Source organism: Acanthopagrus latus, chromosome 7 (genome assembly GCF_904848185.1).
Source record: "Acanthopagrus latus isolate v.2019 chromosome 7, fAcaLat1.1, whole genome shotgun sequence".
Lineage (NCBI taxonomy): Eukaryota > Metazoa > Chordata > Actinopteri > Spariformes > Sparidae > Acanthopagrus > Acanthopagrus latus.
In genome coordinates, this window is record NC_051045.1 from 10808006 (window position 1) to 10826031 (window position 18026).

At 41.8% G+C, this 18026-nt stretch overlaps 1 protein-coding gene across 2 annotated transcripts in view; it reads left to right on the top strand.

Moving 5' to 3' along the window:
• Positions 1-17509, top strand: part of col2a1a (collagen, type II, alpha 1a) — a 28643-nt gene extending 11134 nt beyond the window's left edge. For both annotated transcript variants that reach the window (XM_037103509.1, XM_037103508.1), the window contains 50 exons: positions 337-369; positions 543-596; positions 1145-1237; positions 1594-1671; positions 2263-2307; positions 2457-2510; positions 2665-2718; positions 3092-3145; positions 3276-3329; positions 3441-3494; positions 3587-3631; positions 3764-3817; positions 3975-4019; positions 4156-4209; positions 4607-4705; positions 4832-4876; positions 4980-5078; positions 5180-5233; positions 5316-5423; positions 5526-5579; positions 5737-5835; positions 6031-6084; positions 7060-7158; positions 7378-7431; positions 7543-7596; positions 7710-7763; positions 7910-7963; positions 8938-8982; positions 9200-9298; positions 10007-10114; positions 10245-10298; positions 10446-10499; positions 10678-10731; positions 11148-11201; positions 11308-11415; positions 11554-11607; positions 12752-12805; positions 12926-13087; positions 13279-13386; positions 13797-13904; positions 14039-14092; positions 14184-14291; positions 14389-14442; positions 14565-14672; positions 14781-14834; positions 15457-15564; positions 15655-15943; positions 16091-16278; positions 16370-16612; positions 16710-17509. In XM_037103509.1, coding sequence (XP_036959404.1) covers positions 367-369; positions 543-596; positions 1145-1237; positions 1594-1671; positions 2263-2307; positions 2457-2510; positions 2665-2718; positions 3092-3145; positions 3276-3329; positions 3441-3494; positions 3587-3631; positions 3764-3817; positions 3975-4019; positions 4156-4209; positions 4607-4705; positions 4832-4876; positions 4980-5078; positions 5180-5233; positions 5316-5423; positions 5526-5579; positions 5737-5835; positions 6031-6084; positions 7060-7158; positions 7378-7431; positions 7543-7596; positions 7710-7763; positions 7910-7963; positions 8938-8982; positions 9200-9298; positions 10007-10114; positions 10245-10298; positions 10446-10499; positions 10678-10731; positions 11148-11201; positions 11308-11415; positions 11554-11607; positions 12752-12805; positions 12926-13087; positions 13279-13386; positions 13797-13904; positions 14039-14092; positions 14184-14291; positions 14389-14442; positions 14565-14672; positions 14781-14834; positions 15457-15564; positions 15655-15943; positions 16091-16278; positions 16370-16612; positions 16710-16856 — 4083 coding nt within the window. In that variant the 5' untranslated portion in view covers positions 337-366 and the 3' untranslated portion in view covers positions 16857-17509. The remainder of the gene's footprint in view (positions 1-336; positions 370-542; positions 597-1144; positions 1238-1593; positions 1672-2262; positions 2308-2456; positions 2511-2664; positions 2719-3091; positions 3146-3275; positions 3330-3440; positions 3495-3586; positions 3632-3763; positions 3818-3974; positions 4020-4155; positions 4210-4606; positions 4706-4831; positions 4877-4979; positions 5079-5179; positions 5234-5315; positions 5424-5525; positions 5580-5736; positions 5836-6030; positions 6085-7059; positions 7159-7377; positions 7432-7542; positions 7597-7709; positions 7764-7909; positions 7964-8937; positions 8983-9199; positions 9299-10006; positions 10115-10244; positions 10299-10445; positions 10500-10677; positions 10732-11147; positions 11202-11307; positions 11416-11553; positions 11608-12751; positions 12806-12925; positions 13088-13278; positions 13387-13796; positions 13905-14038; positions 14093-14183; positions 14292-14388; positions 14443-14564; positions 14673-14780; positions 14835-15456; positions 15565-15654; positions 15944-16090; positions 16279-16369; positions 16613-16709) is intronic.
• Positions 17510-18026: the final 517 nt, after the last annotated feature.

Below are 18026 nucleotides of genomic sequence, written 5' to 3' on the forward strand. Positions count from 1 at the left end.
TGCATTCCTTGGACATAATGAACCCAATCAAATCCTCTTAGCTCCTCTCAGCAACTTTGCTGCAAGTGCACATGTCAGGTGAACAAAGTCAGCCAAAACAGAGGTTAAGAGGGGGTGATGTTGTTAGCAAAAACTTGTCCTGTCAAACGAAATCCTCATCAGATTGTGTTTTAAGCCTGATGTCCACCTCCTACAAAGTTGGAATGTTCTCCTCTAATTTTAGGTGTTTGGAAGCAGGTACAACTGGATACAACATGAAAGATTGTTCCCATAATAAAAATAATTCATGACAAAGCTACAGACACCTGACAAAAGCCTTTTTTTTTGTTTATGCAGGTTGTAGGACCAAAAGGACCACCAGGGCCAATGGTAAGTACACTACATTTGTATTCATTTCATTGAGATTTTTAAAGATGTGATTTATTATCCAGACATTGCTTAAGGAGGATATCTACAGGCACATGATGATGTGATTCTTTCTCTGAATAGGAGTTGTAACCATTTTGGGAATCTTCCTCAGACAAAAATCTTTGATTTTGCAGGGCCCCCCAGGTGAGCAGGGACCACGCGGAGAGGCTGGCGCTAAGGGTGATAAGGTGAGTGACAACACACAGAATCCAACAAACATCTGCACCTGCACGTATCTACTCAGTACATCACTCAAGACTTATAACAATGGGTCAAGCAACAGCAGCTGTGATAATTATTATTATTGGGCTGGCGGAGTTCTGTATAGTCAGAGACCTCAGAGTTATCACTGCTTAAGGCTGGGCAATATATCGATATTATATCATTATCATGATATGAGTCTACATATCATCTTAGATTCAACCACTTAGACATTTTATCCACATTACTGATAATTGCTTACGCAAAATCTCATGGTATTATTATCTAGCCCTATTACTACTGAAATATAGAAACATCTATATCTAATCATTATGCTACTGATAACTATCAGCATAATTGAGACAAATGTGTGTAAACAGCTTCATGCACCTGTTTGGGTTATCGCCAGAATTAAATGATGGACAAGGAGCTGTCCTGCTTCTCTGTGTAATACCATTATCATTTTCTGGCTTTAAACCTTCTACTTCAGGTGACATTTGACTCAAAGAAAATAACCGTCTTCATTTTTCCCTAGGGAAATGCGGGACCACGAGGAAGAGATGGTGAGCCTGGCACCCCTGGAAACCCCGGACCCCCTGGCCCACCTGGACCACCAGGACTTGGAGGAGTGAGTCCAAGGGCATTAATGTAACACATGGCAAATACAAGAATTGACCAAATCCAAGTTGAAACACCACAGTTTTACAGAGCATAAATCAATAAAATGTTTGGTTAAAGAGGGACAGTGGTAAAAGGTTGATGTAAATCACAAGCATTGCCAGAGCCTATACATCACCAAATCCCTTGTTTATCAGTTCAACTATTCAATGAATATTTGGCCTTTGAAGGTACAATTTGGCAACATTCCTTCAGCTAATGTTGTTTGCTTGCTGTTGTGTATAATGGCCACTTAGCTCCGGCAGCTCAGGCAGGATTAACTACATAGACTGACTCTCATTCTCTGTCTGTTTTGTGTTTTTGCAGAACTTTGCTGCTCAGATGGCTGGAGGTTTCGATGAGAAGGCTGGAGGCGCTCAGATGGGTGTGATGCAAGGACCAATGGCAAGTAGTTCTCTGTAGAGTGGCCATATCTTTTAGGAAGAGTATTTTTGTATGTTTATGGTATTAATACTGTAGATCTCAGTGACCTCATTACTGACATTTAGCTTGCCTGAGTTGTTGCTGAAGACAAAGTGGTAAATGGTACACATATTCAGAGAGGTGACTGCAATGCTGCCACCTTTTGGTTAAGTAGTTTCACTCCACAAATTTCAGCTGACTTTTTTTTATTTCATGCTTGCTGTTTATGCTGAATTGGTGTAGAATTTTATTTAAAAAAAGAGTATATTGTGCACAGGAACCACACCAAAATATGCCTTAAAAATCATGTTAAAAGAAAGAAATTACATCATTAAAAATACAAACAAATAGATTTTACTTTTTTTTTTTTATGTTTGCAAGGGGATAACAACTTAAAACCTCAGAGACACATTTTCTTGTTTTTTTAAATCTCATGAGCACAAAATGGAGTTTTGCATATATTTTTTTCATAATTTCTCAGTTCCTTTGAGGGTTAAACTTTTAATTAAAGATACTACATTTTTAATAATTCTGTGACAGCATGTTAACTTATGCATTATGTTTCTTTTGCAGGGTCCCATGGGTCCTCGTGGTCCCCCTGGACCTTCTGGAGCTCCTGTAAGTACATTCATCACAGTGCTACATCATCATGTGATTAATTGTAATAATCAAAAGCTCATGCTAACATACATGCCAACAACTCATGTCCGCTCTAGTTCAAAAATGAGCCAGCCTTAACACATTTCCATATCCTTTTACACCTATAGGGACCCCAAGGTTTCCAAGGTGCCCCTGGAGAGGCTGGAGAGCCTGGTGCAGCTGTAAGTATTGATACCAAAAGTTTACAAAATTCCGTTTAGATCAAAGGATGGACCGTGTGAAGGCAGTGATTGTATGCTGCAGCACATACGTTTATCTAATTGTCTTTGGAGCTTTTAGTTAATCGTCACCAATAATTATTTGTTTTTATAACAGGGACCAGTCGGACCTCGTGGACCACCTGGACCTTCTGGAAAACCTGGAAGTGATGTAAGTGTCAAGGTTCCATCTTCATATAAATCCCACCACTCTTCAAAGCATAAGAAAAAAAGCAAACACTAAATCAAGTTCAAACCTCAAGCTTGAGTGAGGCATTTCATGATAAAACCCTTTTCCTTTTTCTTGTATATTCTGAATAACAATGCAACTATTTCACTTTATTGCATTATCACTGTTTCCCAGTGATGTTAAGAGTCGGTATCTCATGCTCCCTACACTATAAACCACATACACCACTAGGGGGAGCTGTCTATCTCCTAACAATGCTGGAAAAATGATGACTGCACAAAGCACAATTGAGTGAATGCATCTACTGTACACTGCTCTAACAAATAATAATTCCACTTCCTCTTTTTTTCTCTAGGGTGAGGCTGGCAAACCTGGAAAAGCTGGTGAGCGTGGACCTTCAGGGCCTCAGGTGAGAATTCATCGATTAGTTTGTATGTAGATACAGTCATTTAATCTATTTCTAACAAGTCAAAGTCAAGTGAATATAATAGAGATGAGTTAAGAATTCTTCTAACTAAAATTTTGTGTTTGTATGCCAGGGAGCACGTGGATTCCCTGGAACTCCTGGACTTCCCGGAATCAAAGGACACAGAGTGAGTGTTTCGAACAGAAGAAGCAGGATAACTATTGTTAATGCTCAGTCATTTCACCTGAGGACTGTCCGATGTGTGAGTCCTAATGCGTCCTGTCCTGTTTCTCTGTAGGGTCACCCTGGTCTGGATGGAGCTAAGGGAGAAAATGGAGCTGCAGGAGCCAAGGTGAGAAAAATACCTACATTTTCATTGTTTAGCAATTGTTTCATTTCTTTCCATTTTCTTAAGAATGTTCTAACCTCTGTCTCTCCTTTCAGGGTGAATCTGGTGCTTCAGGAGAGAACGGTGCCCCCGGACCCATGGTAGGCAATATTATATTGTTTTTTAAATTATAAAATAGTTATGCCAAGGGAGATAAATAATACTTTTATAAATTCAAGCTATGTGTTTTATGATGATAAAGTTAAACTGACCAAGTATGTCTTCTGTCACAGGGTCCACGTGGTCTGCCAGGTGAGAGAGGACGTCCCGGAGCTGCTGGATCTGCAGTGAGTAACAATTTCACATTTGGTTCAATCCACTGAACATCGATATGTTTTTAGTTTGCATCACTTTGTTACAGCATTGAATCATGGAGAAACTCATCATTTCATTGTCTTCATTAAGTTGTACACAACTGAACTATCCTGTCTTTTTACTCCTCAGGGTGCCCGTGGAAATGATGGTTTGCCCGGTCCTGCTGGTCCACCTGTACGTATTATAATTCCCACTTTGCATCCTAGCTCATACAATCATTTTTTCTTCTATGATGTGATTTCCTTTGATTACACAGCAACAGAAAAATGAGACATGAGCCCTAACATTCAGATTTATGTTCTGTCTACAGGGGCCTGTTGGTCCTGCTGGGGCCCCTGGTTTCCCAGGATCTCCAGGAGCCAAGGTTTGTATAAATTGGATAATCATAAACCAGTACTTTTTCGTAACAGATCTTATGTAACTAAATAAATTAATAAAAGCCTGGTGAGTGAGGCTTGAACAATTTTTGAATGACTAAATCTTTGGTTTCTTACATTTATCACTTAGTGAATTTGTCCTGAAATACTCCCAGACAGCTGATCACTCTTGATTCAGTCTGGATAGATGGAATCAAAATCCAAGAACACCTTAATGCCTGCGTTCTAGTTCTTTTCTGTTTTTCACACACCATCTGTTCTGTATATTGTACAACCCCCCCCCAAAAATGATGCTTTATTAGCTTATATTCAATTAACTTACTTGATTTAGTTAAAAATAATATGGGAATGTCTGTTAATGATTGATTTATTTTGCCCTGTCAGGGAGAAGCTGGTCCAACTGGTGCCCGTGGATCTGAAGGAGCACAGGGACCTCGTGGAGAGGCCGGTACTCCAGGATCTCCCGGACCTGCTGGTGCATCGGTTAGTTTGTCTTCATTCACCCTGAATGATATTTTTAGTCATTAAACACTACAATTTTTACACTGTGTTCATTAGTTAGTTTGTCTACACAGTGTGATGCATTGCTTCTTCTTCTTCTTTGTATAGGGTAACCCTGGTACTGATGGTATTCCTGGAGCTAAAGGATCTGCTGTAAGTTCACACTGTATATTCACCGTTTTAAAGTCTTCAACCTTGTGTTTCTTTATAGTTGATAATGTCATCAATCAATATCTGATTTCTTTCTTCCTTAAAGGGTGCTTCTGGTATTGCTGGTGCTCCTGGATTCCCTGGCCCCCGTGGCCCACCTGGACCCCAGGGAGCAACAGGACCTCTTGGGCCAAAGGGACAGTCTGTGAGTTACTTCAGATATATCTAAAACTCTGTCAAACATTAAAACTTGTTTGTCTTATAGTTATTCATGGTTGTGTCTGTCTTTTCACTTTCTATATTTAGGGAGACCCTGGTCTTCCTGGATTCAAAGGTGAAGCTGGACCCAAAGGAGATCTTGTAAGTCACTCAGTTTTGACTTTGAAACATCTTTTATAATTAGACTACAGAGAAGATTACTTACATATCTGAATTACTCCAGGGACCTGCTGGTCCTCAAGGTGCCCCTGGCCCTGCTGGTGAGGAAGGAAAGAGAGGCGCCAGAGGAGAGCCTGGAGCTGCTGGACCACTTGGACCTCCAGGAGAGAGAGTACGTTACCAGGATATACAATAATACTGGCAAGAAGTGACATTATGAATGTTGCTATTTTATGTACAATCTAATCAAATTTATCTTTGTGAATCTTTGCAGGGAGCGCCTGGTAACCGTGGTTTCCCAGGTCAGGATGGTCTTGCTGGTGCTAAGGTGGGTTGTGTTTAAAATGGCATTTTGATTTCAGTTCACCGACACATGAACATTTTGATGCACAAGAAAAAAGCTGTTATGGTCATAAAACTAGCTGCAATATTTCTACCGTACTGATACCTAACTAGCTTCCTCTTGTTCTTTTATTCTTCTTCAGGGTGTTCCTGGTGAACGCGGTGTCCCTGGTGCTGTTGGGCCTAAAGGCGCTGGTGGAGACCCTGGACGCACAGGAGAGGCTGGCCTTCCCGGAGCCAGAGTGAGTGCTGCTTCTTCATTCATTAACAGCTCAGGCAGAATTGCTTACATGAAGCCTTCTTAGTCTTAAACCAGATGCATATTTAGTGTGGTTATTTTGATGTAATTGATTTTATTTTGTTATGTGCATTGTATGTGTCTTACTTCCTTGAATGATGCTGAGGATCTTTAAAAAGTGTGTGTCCGTCCTTTATAGGGTCTCACTGGTCGTCCCGGAGATGCTGGTCCTCAAGGCAAAGTTGGACCCTCTGTGAGTACAGTTTTTGTCAACTGTGTTTCATTAAAGCAAATTTCTAAGATGTAGGACAAAAAGACAACAAAAAAGAAAAGAAAAGCAAAACACCACCCTACCTCTGTCCCAATCTGTGTAGCACTTAGTATGAGATAATACAGGCTGTGATGGAAAACGAAAAGCTCAAAAGTAATGATGTACAGTAAGCTTCACACAGATCGTTCACCATGGGCTGTTTCTTAGGTAACAGACTAGGGGCAGCCAGGTCTTGTTGAAGTGTGACTCTGTATTCTTTGAAGAGAATCATGTTTTCTCGAGATGAAAGGTATTCACTTCGTCTGAGTACAATATCAATCCTTTGCCACTGCTTCCTGTCTTGCTCAGTTTTTCAGCTTCAAAATGATATATAGCATCAGAGAGAGACAGATCACAAGAAAAACATGCAATGTAAAAACATTTCTTTACTATTGTGAGTAAAATAGGAATTCATAGTTTGATTATTTATGATATGCTGGTGTCACAAAAAGGACTTTCAGCAGCATTTTGACATGAAAAAAGCACAATAAAATCTGACAGTACTGCTGCATATATGCTTACAAACTGAGAAAATGAGTTTCAGTTCTAAAATTAACATTACTGGACCTTCTTGTAGGGCTGGGCAATAGATCAATGTTACATTGTTGTCATGATGAGATTTTATATCATCTCAGATTTTGGAAATACTTTAATAATCATATGGCCTAATTTAAGCATTTCCTAGTTTTAAAAGTGATGTATTTTTCTGAACTCACCAGACTGTTCCACATGTTTTAAAGCCTGCCTTTACCCACACTTATGCTTTATCAAAAATCCTTGTAGTAACAATATTCATCCCTAGAATACTGGCGCAATTTGTGATTGTGTCACCCAGTCATAGCATTTATGAAGTTTTTTCAAAACATACATTGTTGTGTTTCTGTGCTGTTTGTGATTTCTACCTTGTGCTTTTGACAGGGTGCCGCTGGTGAGGATGGTCGCCCCGGCCCACCTGGCCCTCAGGGAGCCCGTGGACAGCCAGGAGTGATGGGATTCCCCGGACCAAAAGGAGCCAACGTAAGTAAAGTAATGTAGGAACTCAAGGCCTGTATTCACTGTTACACACAACATGTTCATACAGCCTGAACAGAAACCTGGTAATATGTAGTCTGAATACATCCATGTCTTGTCAAGTCCCACAAATCATCAATACAGCTTTTTAAGTATTCATTTATCTTCTCACACTCATAGTTAAACTTTCTGTTGAAACTTAAAACTGTGATATCTCTTCAACAGGGTGAACCTGGAAAGCCAGGAGAGAAGGGTCTTGTGGGTCGTCCTGGTCTGAGAGTGAGTACATTTTCTCCATAAATCCTTTTCTATATTTCAAACCTGTCAAATCACCACACATCACTTTCCCTCTTTTTCTTTCTAAACATTTAAACTCTCCTCTCTGCATAGGGTCTGCCTGGAAAAGATGGTGAGACTGGTTCTTCTGGACCTTCTGGCCCTGCTGTGAGTATTTCAGTGCAGTTGTATGTTGTCAAATGTGTATTCTAGTTGGTATTTCACTTACATTTACCAGCTGTTTGACCTGGACTGATTACCTGTGTTTGGGTCTATCACAGGGACCTGCTGGAGAGAGAGGAGAACAAGGACAACCGGGACCTTCTGGCTTCCAGGTGAGTTTATTTTCTCATCAAATCCAAGATACACCAGTCTGGAAAACCACAAAGAAATAATACAGTGACCATTCCCCAAAACTGGAATATTAGTATGATTCATTTTGGAGGTTCATATAATTAATCCCTTTGCTGTTGTTTGACAGGGACTGCCTGGACCACCTGGTTCCCCCGGAGAGGCTGGAAAACCTGGAGACCAGGTGAGTGGTCTGAACAGAACCTATTATTTGTTTCATCTGGAGGTCTTGTACAGGTTGCATAGTACCACCTCGTATCAGAGTATTCTAACTTTACCTGAACATAAACAGTACATTTGTAGAATTAAAGCAAGTAAAAGAAAGAGGTAGTTTCTGGTTTAAGACAATGTGAATGATGTGTTGTATTTCACAATAAAGGTAACTGCAGGTTTTTTATCAGTCTTGTTTGAACATAATGCTTTACTCTCAGCAGCAAGAAGAAGCTACTTAGATATCCCAGTGCTAATGCTAAATGGTAACTGGTTGTTGAATACAGTTGCTAATTATTAAGAAGGTGGTGATGGTCACATCATGTTTGAATTTAAAATGACATATCAACCCTGCAAAGACACGTTAGAAATGAAATCTTCTTCTAGAAGTTTCAGTGTTACAGATTAATTATTTTTATGATCCCATCTTTAGTCTCAGTTCTTTGTATTTTCCTATTCCCTTTATTCTGTTGTTGTTGTTGAATGGCTGTTAAAACAATACATTTTCTCTATAGGGTTTAAGAAAGGAAAACATGTTTGTAAAAAAATAACAATTTTCCAAGCCAAAACATTCCCTTGAATCTAATCAGTTAAGATTTCTTCTTTTATCGGATTTCTTCTGAGCTTTCTCAAGTTAATCCAGAGCTTAATTACTCTGCTGCCACATATAGAAAATCAAACTAAAAGCTGAAAATACCGTTTCTTTTGTGGAGGTAATGAGGGCCTCTCTGTAAAAGCCTCATTCCTCACAGCAGATTGCTTTTTGAACCCAGATGAAAGACTTTCATTACCTTGCAACATAATGGATTACGGTAGTTATACTTGTAGATTAACTGTTTTAACTTTTTCAGACAAAGACTACCAGTGAAAGCTTTACCAAACAGAAGTCAAGATGTGTCTAATGATTTAAAATAGATGAATGAAACAGGGTCTTTTCTCTCTGCACAGGGTGTTCCTGGAGAGGGTGGAGTTCCTGGTGCTGTTGGAGCTAGAGTGAGTTTAGCTTCATGTCTTCATTTATACACCATGTCTATACACAAACCCTGTTACATGCATTACATGCATGAAGGGTATGCCTCATTTATTGACATCATCATCTGCCATGGGACTACACACAATCCACTAAACACTCATCATCACAATAACTGTGCAATTTCTTCCATTTTTTGTGTTTGCCATGTTGATTCAGTGTCTTTTTGTCTCCTAACAGGGTGAACGTGGTTTCCCTGGTGAGAGGGGTGGTGCTGGAGCTCAGGGTCTTCAGGGACCTCGTGGACTTCCTGGAACACCTGGAACTGATGGACCCAAGGTCAGTAGATGACTCAGGGACAGATCATGTGTTCAGATTCAAATTCATTAAAGTGTGTTTTAATTACTCATCGTCTCTACACCAACACAGATCTGAGTTAACTAGACTTATGTTTTGATTCCAAGAGAATAAAAGATTATAGTCCCCTAGATGTTTTTGAAAGACTGAAAAATAAATATCATCTCATTGTAGTTTCAGAATTAATTCTTTGCTTACTTAATGAAAAAGAATGAGACATGATGATCATTAAGATTTTTTCTCAGCCTCTTAGGATTTTCTCAAGATTCCTTGGCTGACTTCCTGAAGTCTCTGCTGGTTGCCTGGCAATTTCACAGTGATAACAAGGAAGTTAGTGCAGGAAGTTACTGTGCTCAGCCAAGATACTGTCAGGCACATAATCCCCTGTAAAATAAACCCTTTGGTTTTTGTACAGTTTAAACAAATGCGATGTACTGTTAATCGGTAGGCTTGAGAGCTGCTGGTGGGCTGCTGGCTGTAGCTTCATATTTACTGTACAGACACATTAGTGGTATTGATCCTCAATCTAAATCTCAGCATAATTATTATTTTTTGTGATTTTAAATGCTCTGACTTAATGGACTTATGTGTAGAAGACAGCAACCATTGTGTGGAAGCTAACAGGGCTCTGAATAAGGAAACTATTTAAATGAAAGAAGACTGACAAGTCATGTTCTGATTGTAATTCAGGGAGCCATTGGACCAGCTGGTGCTGCTGGACCTCAGGGACCCCCCGGCCTACAGGGAATGCCTGGAGAGAGAGGAACCGGTGGTATCCCAGGAGCCAAGGGAGACAGAGTGAGTCATAGATTATTTTAGAAGGTGTTGAATGGATTATTTTTGGTATATTTGATACAGCAAATGCCATGACCATAGGCCTTGTAGTTTCATACAGGATTAACATGCAGCCTTCATCTTTGTCCAACAGGGTGACAACGGACAGAAAGGACCTGAGGGAGCTCCTGGAAAGGACGGTTCTAGAGTGAGTTCATAATAAATCCCTTGTCCCTTATCTAGTCAAGCTTTTCTCACATCACACACAAAAAAACATTCCATCAAATCCAGGCTCTATTCTTTACGTCATATTTCCTCTTCTCATCTTATCTCATACTATTTTATTCTCTTTTAGGGTTTGACTGGTCCCATTGGTCCTCCTGGCCCATCTGGACCCAACGGTGCCAAGGTGAGAATATCAGCATTACCCTTTGGATTGTAAAATAAAAATGTCATCAGTTGAGTCTGAATGAATACAGGCCGAATTCATGTCCAGCCAACCAATGTGTGGGTGTGTGGTCAATGAAAATTCATATATTATGTTTGTTATTTTGGATGGTTTGACTGACTGGTTCTCTCCTATCCAGGGTGAGACTGGACCTACTGGCCCTACTGGTGCTACTGGTGTTCGTGGTGCTCCTGTAAGTACCTCATTTTGTAATTTGTCACAGTATGCACTAAACAACAGCATAGTCAGCTGGTATGCGTTTGGTTTAGAAATTGAAAATACGTCTATCTTTTACATAGAAATGCAATCAGTGCTAATTATAAACAGCAGAAGGTTTTTGTTTTTTTGAACAAAAAGAGTGAAAAACTGACTTACTGCTGAACTATAGGATTTATATGTGACTCACTTCAAAGTTGTAGCCACTTTTAGCAAGAGTAACATGGTTGTAGGCCCATCCCAGTAATAACGTGATCAACTTGTCATCTAACTAAAGGGAGTGATGATGACATGTAATTACATATTAAGTTAAAACAAAAAGGCAACTAGAAAATAAAACATAATAAAAACAGCATCAGTAGGTCACTGAAAGTCTCTTCTGTTGTTCTGCAGGGTGACCGCGGTGAGGGTGGCCCTCCTGGTCCTGCTGGTTTTGCTGGACCTCCTGTACGTAAAGTCACATCTGTTCAAATTGAATTCTAAAAACTGTGTTTTGTTTGATTTTCATTCATCGATATTCTGTTAATATCTCTGTTGTGTTTATAACATCCAGGGTGCAGATGGTCAGCCTGGTGCAAAGGGAGAGGTTGGTGAGGGTGGACAGAAGGGAGAAGGTGGTGCTCCTGGACCTCAAGGACCATCTGGAGCTCCTGGACCTGTGGTAAGTGTTTGACTTGAATTTGAATTAAGTCCTGGAACCAGATCTATGTGTCTTAGGTCACATTTCTGGGTCTTTACAAAGCTCACAAAGGCACAACAGTGTAATATCATCATGATTAATTGTACTTCTTTTTTTCAGGGACCTACTGGTGTAACTGGACCTAAAGGAGCACGTGGTGCTCAGGGAGCTCCTGTAAGTAACTCCAACTTTTACTTTATCAAATGAAGAATCCATCACGGAACACTGACTGCTGATACAGACCATTCACATAATGTTACATAAACAGTATTTGTCAGAGTTGTGGATTTTTATTGATTAATTTCTTCACTCAGTGATCGATTCATCATTTTTTTGACAAAGAGTGCACCATACATGCAACATACTTAAGAGTGTAGAGCTAAGATTATATGTCAAATAATGTATAATTCATCTTGCTTCATATTAATCCATGCTTTCAGCTGAAAAGAGGTGTTGGTTTTCTGTGTCTTGTTTATTTGATAGTAAGTTAAGACATTTACATTAAAAAAATATTCTGTTTTGCCCTACATAAAATAAATTCACTGAGCAAGCTGACTCAATGTCTATGACCTGATTTGAGTCTGACTCATCCCAAGCTCTCAAATAAGATGGAACAACTCCAGAAAAGAGAGAAACCTTGGCACTTAAAGAGAACACAATAAAATCTGATAAATATATGGAAGAAGAACTGCACAATCAGCTCTAACCTATATTGCCAGTGAGACAGGTATTTTTCACAGAAGACATCGGTGAAATGTAAACACAGGAGTTACATCAATGATTGTTCCATTTTATTCAAGTGTACCAATAAGCCATGAGTCTGTATGCAAAATGCCAGGTGCCTGAAAACAAAGCAGATAAATGAAATTCGGCCATTATTATTTTAGGCCTTAGACCAGAGCTCTGTGAATTGAGATGCATAATTTATATTTGCTGAGACCCTCCTTTTCATCTCATAACATCGTATTACATCTTAATACATCTCAGTCATTGATGGCAGACTGAGACATTTATCACACAGGTCAACAAGTTGAGAACATCCACATAAATAAACTGTAAAAATATCCAAAGAATCCAAAATATCCAACTTAAAATGACACCAACAATCTCTGATGTGTACTTTGAATTGTTAGTTTGGCCCATATCCAATCTGATAACACTGAAGGGGTGGGATTTATGACCTATACTGCAGCCAGCAACCAGTTGGCAATCAATCAGGTTTTGGCTTCATTCTTGAGGAGCTGTCATGACGTCCATCTTTATATGTGTCAATGGTTTGTTATGTTTATCATTTCTGAATTGTTTTTCTCTTTGACAGGGTGCTACTGGTTTCCCTGGTGCTGCTGGCAGAGTTGGACCTCCTGGCCCTAATGTGAGTGTTTCATCAATAACAAATTCCAAGAGGGGAAATTAAATGAGTGAGTCAATCTTAAATGATTTGTGAGGACATTTCTTCTCTTGTCCACTGAAATTCTCTCTCTTTCCATCACAGGGAAACCCTGGCGCTGCTGGCCCCGCTGGTTCTGCTGGTAAAGACGGACCAAAGGGTGCTCGTGGTGATGCCGGTCCCCCAGGAAGACAGGGAGACGCTGGGCTTCGCGGCCCTGCTGGCGCACAAGGAGAGAAAGGAGAGCCTGGAGAGGATGGACCTCCTGTGAGTTTGATTTTAACACCAGAGTCATGTTCTCAGTCACCTGCTATTTCAGTCCATCATTCACAAATAAACTGAAGGGAAAACTGCACCTGACTGACATGAGAAAATCATCTCTTAACACCTTGAATTTAGTCTGCTGCAGCTAAATAACTAGATCCCACAACTCAGTTTTGTCTTTCTTGACTCTGTAGGGTGCTGATGGGCCTTCAGGTCCTATGGGTCTGGCTGGATCCCGTGGTATTGTTGGTCTGCCTGGACAGCGTGGAGAGAGAGGCTTCCCTGGTCTCCCCGGACCTTCCGTAAGTGCTCATGTCAATACAGTCTATTCAGTGATATACACATATACACACTTTTCAAGCTTCCATTTATTTCCATTTGACAAGTTTGGCAAGGTCAAATCTGTCTGACATGTAGAAGCAAACTAGCTTTACATGTTTACTAATTCACAGCCTGATTGGCCTTTGTCACTCACTATACCTGAGAAGTGACCAGCAGGGCTGCATCAGTAGGCATGAAGATACATAAGACCTCAGCAGATCTGAAATGGATTTAGGAGGTAGGCCGTTCAAGGCTTTTAAAGTATAGGGAGACAGACACAGGGGCAATGTGGTCATGCCTTTAGTCACGCAGCAGCGTTATGAATACAGCACCTGCCTTAAATTTCAAAGGAGCCTCTTAACTGTATTAACACTATTATCATTGCGTTTAGGGAGAGCCTGGTAAACAAGGATCACCTGGCGCTGGTGGTGACCGTGGACCTCCTGGACCTGTAGGACCCCCTGGACTTTCTGGACCCGCTGGAGAGCCTGGTAGAGAGGTGAGAACTGCACAGCAATAACAAAAACAAAATTTTACAGATCTCTTTTATAGCTTAATATTTGCAGTATACTCAGGAAATAATACCTTCATCCTGAAGCCGTGTGGAGTTAAAAATATGTCTCTGTATCTCAGGGTACCCCCGGATCAGATGGACCTCCTGGTAGAGATGGAGCTACTGGAGTCAAGGTGAGTCGTCTGAAACTAATCCAACACATCACACAGTTTGACAAAAATCTCCTGTCATTACCCTGAGTTATCACCATGTGTCCTCCTGTAGGGAGAGAGAGGTAACACTGGTCCTGCTGGCGCCCCTGGAGCTCCTGGTGCCCCCGGAGCCCCCGGACCTGTCGGACCCCTCGGCAAGCAGGGAGACAGAGGAGAAGCTGTAAGTTATACAACACGCAGTAGGGACCAAAGACATGATGTTCAGGCACTGATTCATTGTTCTGAAGTTAACATTTTGATATTGTTTCTTTCTTTAGGGCGCTCAAGGACCTGCCGGACCCCCTGGACCCGGTGGAGCTAGAGGAATGGCTGTGAGTATCATCATCTCTGAGTGCAACAATAGCATTATGTTTTTTCAGGTTTGATTTAGCTAATTAAAAATGCCACATATTTGCCACCACGCATTTTGATACATGTTTAACATTTTCGCCAGGGACCACAAGGACCTCGTGGAGACAAGGGAGAGGCTGGTGAGACTGGAGAGAGGGGACAGAAGGGTCACCGTGGATTCACCGGTCTGCAGGGTCTTCCTGGACCTCCTGTAAGCAATCCAAATCCACTATTTCATCCCTGCAGTGCAGTTGTTCGTCTATCTTCCCTTCGTCTGTCTCTTCTACCATCTAATCTGTTATTATCCTCGTCCTAACAGGGTCCCGCTGGAGACAGTGGAGCCTCTGGACCTGCAGGACCAAGCGGAGCTAAGGTGAGAAAACTGAGCAAAAGCAGAAAACGACAGAAGAAAAACTCCTATTACATTTCCATCTTGCAGTTTTAACATCCAAGATATGTGATGGTAATGAAGGGCACAGGTTAGTCTCTTTGTAATTCTCCAATCACCTGATGAAGATGGGGACAGGAGAGGCCACGCTCTTTAATTACCCACTCCTGTGATAAGATGGGCAGCTGAGGCATTTTATAATTACTCTGCGAGGAAAAAGAGACAGACAGACAGGGAGGACTGTGATTTGTGAAACCACTCCCGCTGAGATCGGAAATAGACTTCAGTATCTCGATTAGCTGAGCACTGTGGATGATAAGAAAAATGAAGGAAAATGTCACCATACAAATATTCTTCATGTATAATAAGGAAAGGGGTCTGGAGGTGGTGGGGGTAATGGAGAAAAATTGCTGGCACATTTGAATTCCTTCATCACATTTTTTTTCTTATCCAGACTGCATGAAGGATCTAAAAACATAACCGACGTTACTCTGAACTACACTTTGAATAAGAAGCACAAATTCAGTAAATTAAGTATTGTTTCATATTGAAGCACACATGTTAGCATTCGCTGATCTTTTACTTTCAATACTCGTTGTTTCTGTAGGGACCACCTGGACCAAATGGACCTGCTGGCAAAGATGGAGCAAATGGAACACCCGGTCCCATTGGACCCCCTGGACCTCGGGGACGTTCTGGAGAGACTGGTCCTGCAGTACGTAACAAAATAAAACAAAATGTGTGTTTTTTCATTTTTTCCTCGATATGCTTGATTGACCCATTTCCTCCTCTTGCCCTCCTTCAGGGTCCTCCTGGTAATGCCGGACCCCCTGGTCCTCCTGGTCCTCCCGGCCCTGGCATCGACATGTCTGCCTTCGCCGGTCTGGGCCAGACTGAGAAGTCCCCCGATCCTCTCAGGTACATGAGAGCTGATGAGGCCTCTAGCTCCCTGAGACAGCACGACGTGGAGGTTGATTCCACACTCAAGTCCCTCAACAACCAGATTGAGAACCTGCGCAGCCCCGACGGCTCCCAGAAGAACCCTGCTCGCACCTGCAGAGACCTGAAACTGTGCCACCCTGAGTGGAAGAGTGGTAAGTAGAGAAAAATCCAAATGATGTGTGCCAGTGTGTTTGTCTTACAGTGATTGTCCCTTTTAGATATTTTTTTCCTGGAATAAAAACAGTTTGCCAGAGATTTAGACTTCACTCCTCATCAACCTACTCCTCTCATCTCTCCAGGTGACTACTGGGTTGATCCCAACATTGGCAGCACAGCCGATGCCATCAAAGTCTTCTGTAACATGGAGACAGGAGAGACCTGCGTCTACCCAAGCATCGCCAGGGTACCACAGAAGAACTGGTGGACCAGCAAGAGCAAGGACCGCAAGCACGTCTGGTTCGGAGAGACCATGAACGGAGGATTCCATGTGAGTGCACTTTTGCAGAACAACACTTCAGATCATTTCTTCTTCTATAAACTCAATCCTTAATACCCTGTCCTCTCCCGCGATCATACAGTTCAGCTACGCTCAGGATGGCCCTGCTGCCAACGCTGCAGCAGTCCAGCTGACCTTCTTGAGGCTCCTGTCCACTGAAGCATCCCAGAACCTCACTTACCACTGCAAGAACAGCGTTGCCTACATGGACCAGGCCACAGGCAACCTGAAGAAGGCTTTGCTGCTGCAGGGCTCCAACGATGTGGAGATCCGCGCAGAGGGCAACAGTCGCTTCACATACGGCGTGCTGGAGGATGGCTGCAAGGTGAGGGCAGACGGCTGAAGAAAACACAATCTCTCTGAAGTTTGGTTTACGCTGTAATGCTTTGTTGCTCACACATTTCTCTGCTCTCAACCAACAGAAACACACAGGCCGGTGGGGCAAGACTGTCTTTGAGTACAAAACACAGAAAACCTCCCGTCTGCCAATCGTGGACATTGCTCCTATGGACATCGGAGGAGCGGATCAGGAGTTTGGAGTGGATGTAGGCGCAGTCTGCTTCTTGTAAAGTGGAATATCACAATGGCCCCCCAAAAAACACAGGAAATAAATAAACTCAACCATGAAACACTACACACACCACACTTCCACAATAAAGAAGACTGGAAATTGTAAAAGAAAATTGATACTTTTTCTCTCACAACGAAGTGCTCTCCAAGTTGTACTCCCTGGATGTTAGCACTGAAGGGCACCGGCAATATCTGTACATCACACCAGCATTCTCTGTCAACCCGCTTCCTGAGATCCAGTCATGTTTCCCATGGCCCACTGTTGACGAGAATGAGAGCCAGGAGGAAGAGGGACCAAGCGAACAAGTTACGGAGAACAGAAACATGACTTGATGTCACTTATTTATTGTCTAACCTGAATGGGCAGAGTTGAGGTAGGACTGGGCGGGTTCACTTTGTAAGTAAAACAAGCCCCCTTTCCACTACAGAACAGCCGCACAACCTCTGTCCCAGTCCTACTCCACCTCCCTCCCTGTTTCCCTCCTGACACACAAACACCACATTTTGAATCAGTGTAGACAAAAATAAATATTCTCAGTAAGTAACACCAAATCCAGGTGCTCCAGGCCTTTCCATCGTGAGCAGGAGCGGAAAAAAACCTTTACTGTGTATTATAAATCCTCGGTTCTATTGTTGTAAAAGTCTGTGTTTATAAACAACCAGATGGTTTTATATATATTTCCACATAATGTGTGTACATGTGTCTATATGCACACCAACACTTTTTGGAAAGTGAGGTCACATTTGAGATGTATGTTTCAGTGTCCTGTACCCCTTGACTGCCCATCAGAAGAAGGCCCAGTTCTCATCCAACACAATTGGTTTCGAAGAATTTTGAGGGAAATTTGTCTTGCTTTTTTTTATTGTAGTCATCCAGATTGTTTAAAGCTACCTCACGCTGAAAAACAAAGTGAAAATGTTGAGTTTAAATCTGAGCTGACAAACAATTAGCTTTCAGGTGGATCAGGGGCTGAATGGCCGTCTTTGCTTTGGGTTGCTCTCTCTTCAGAAGGTGCTATGAGTTCTGTAATTCAGTTTCCGCCAAACGCCAACCCCCCGACCCTAATTCCCACTAGCCTCACACAACACACTCACACTCCACCCTGCAGGAGGGGTGCAGTCGGGTTAAGACAGGGGAAACAGGGGCTACTTCTTGGAGGCCTCCTCTG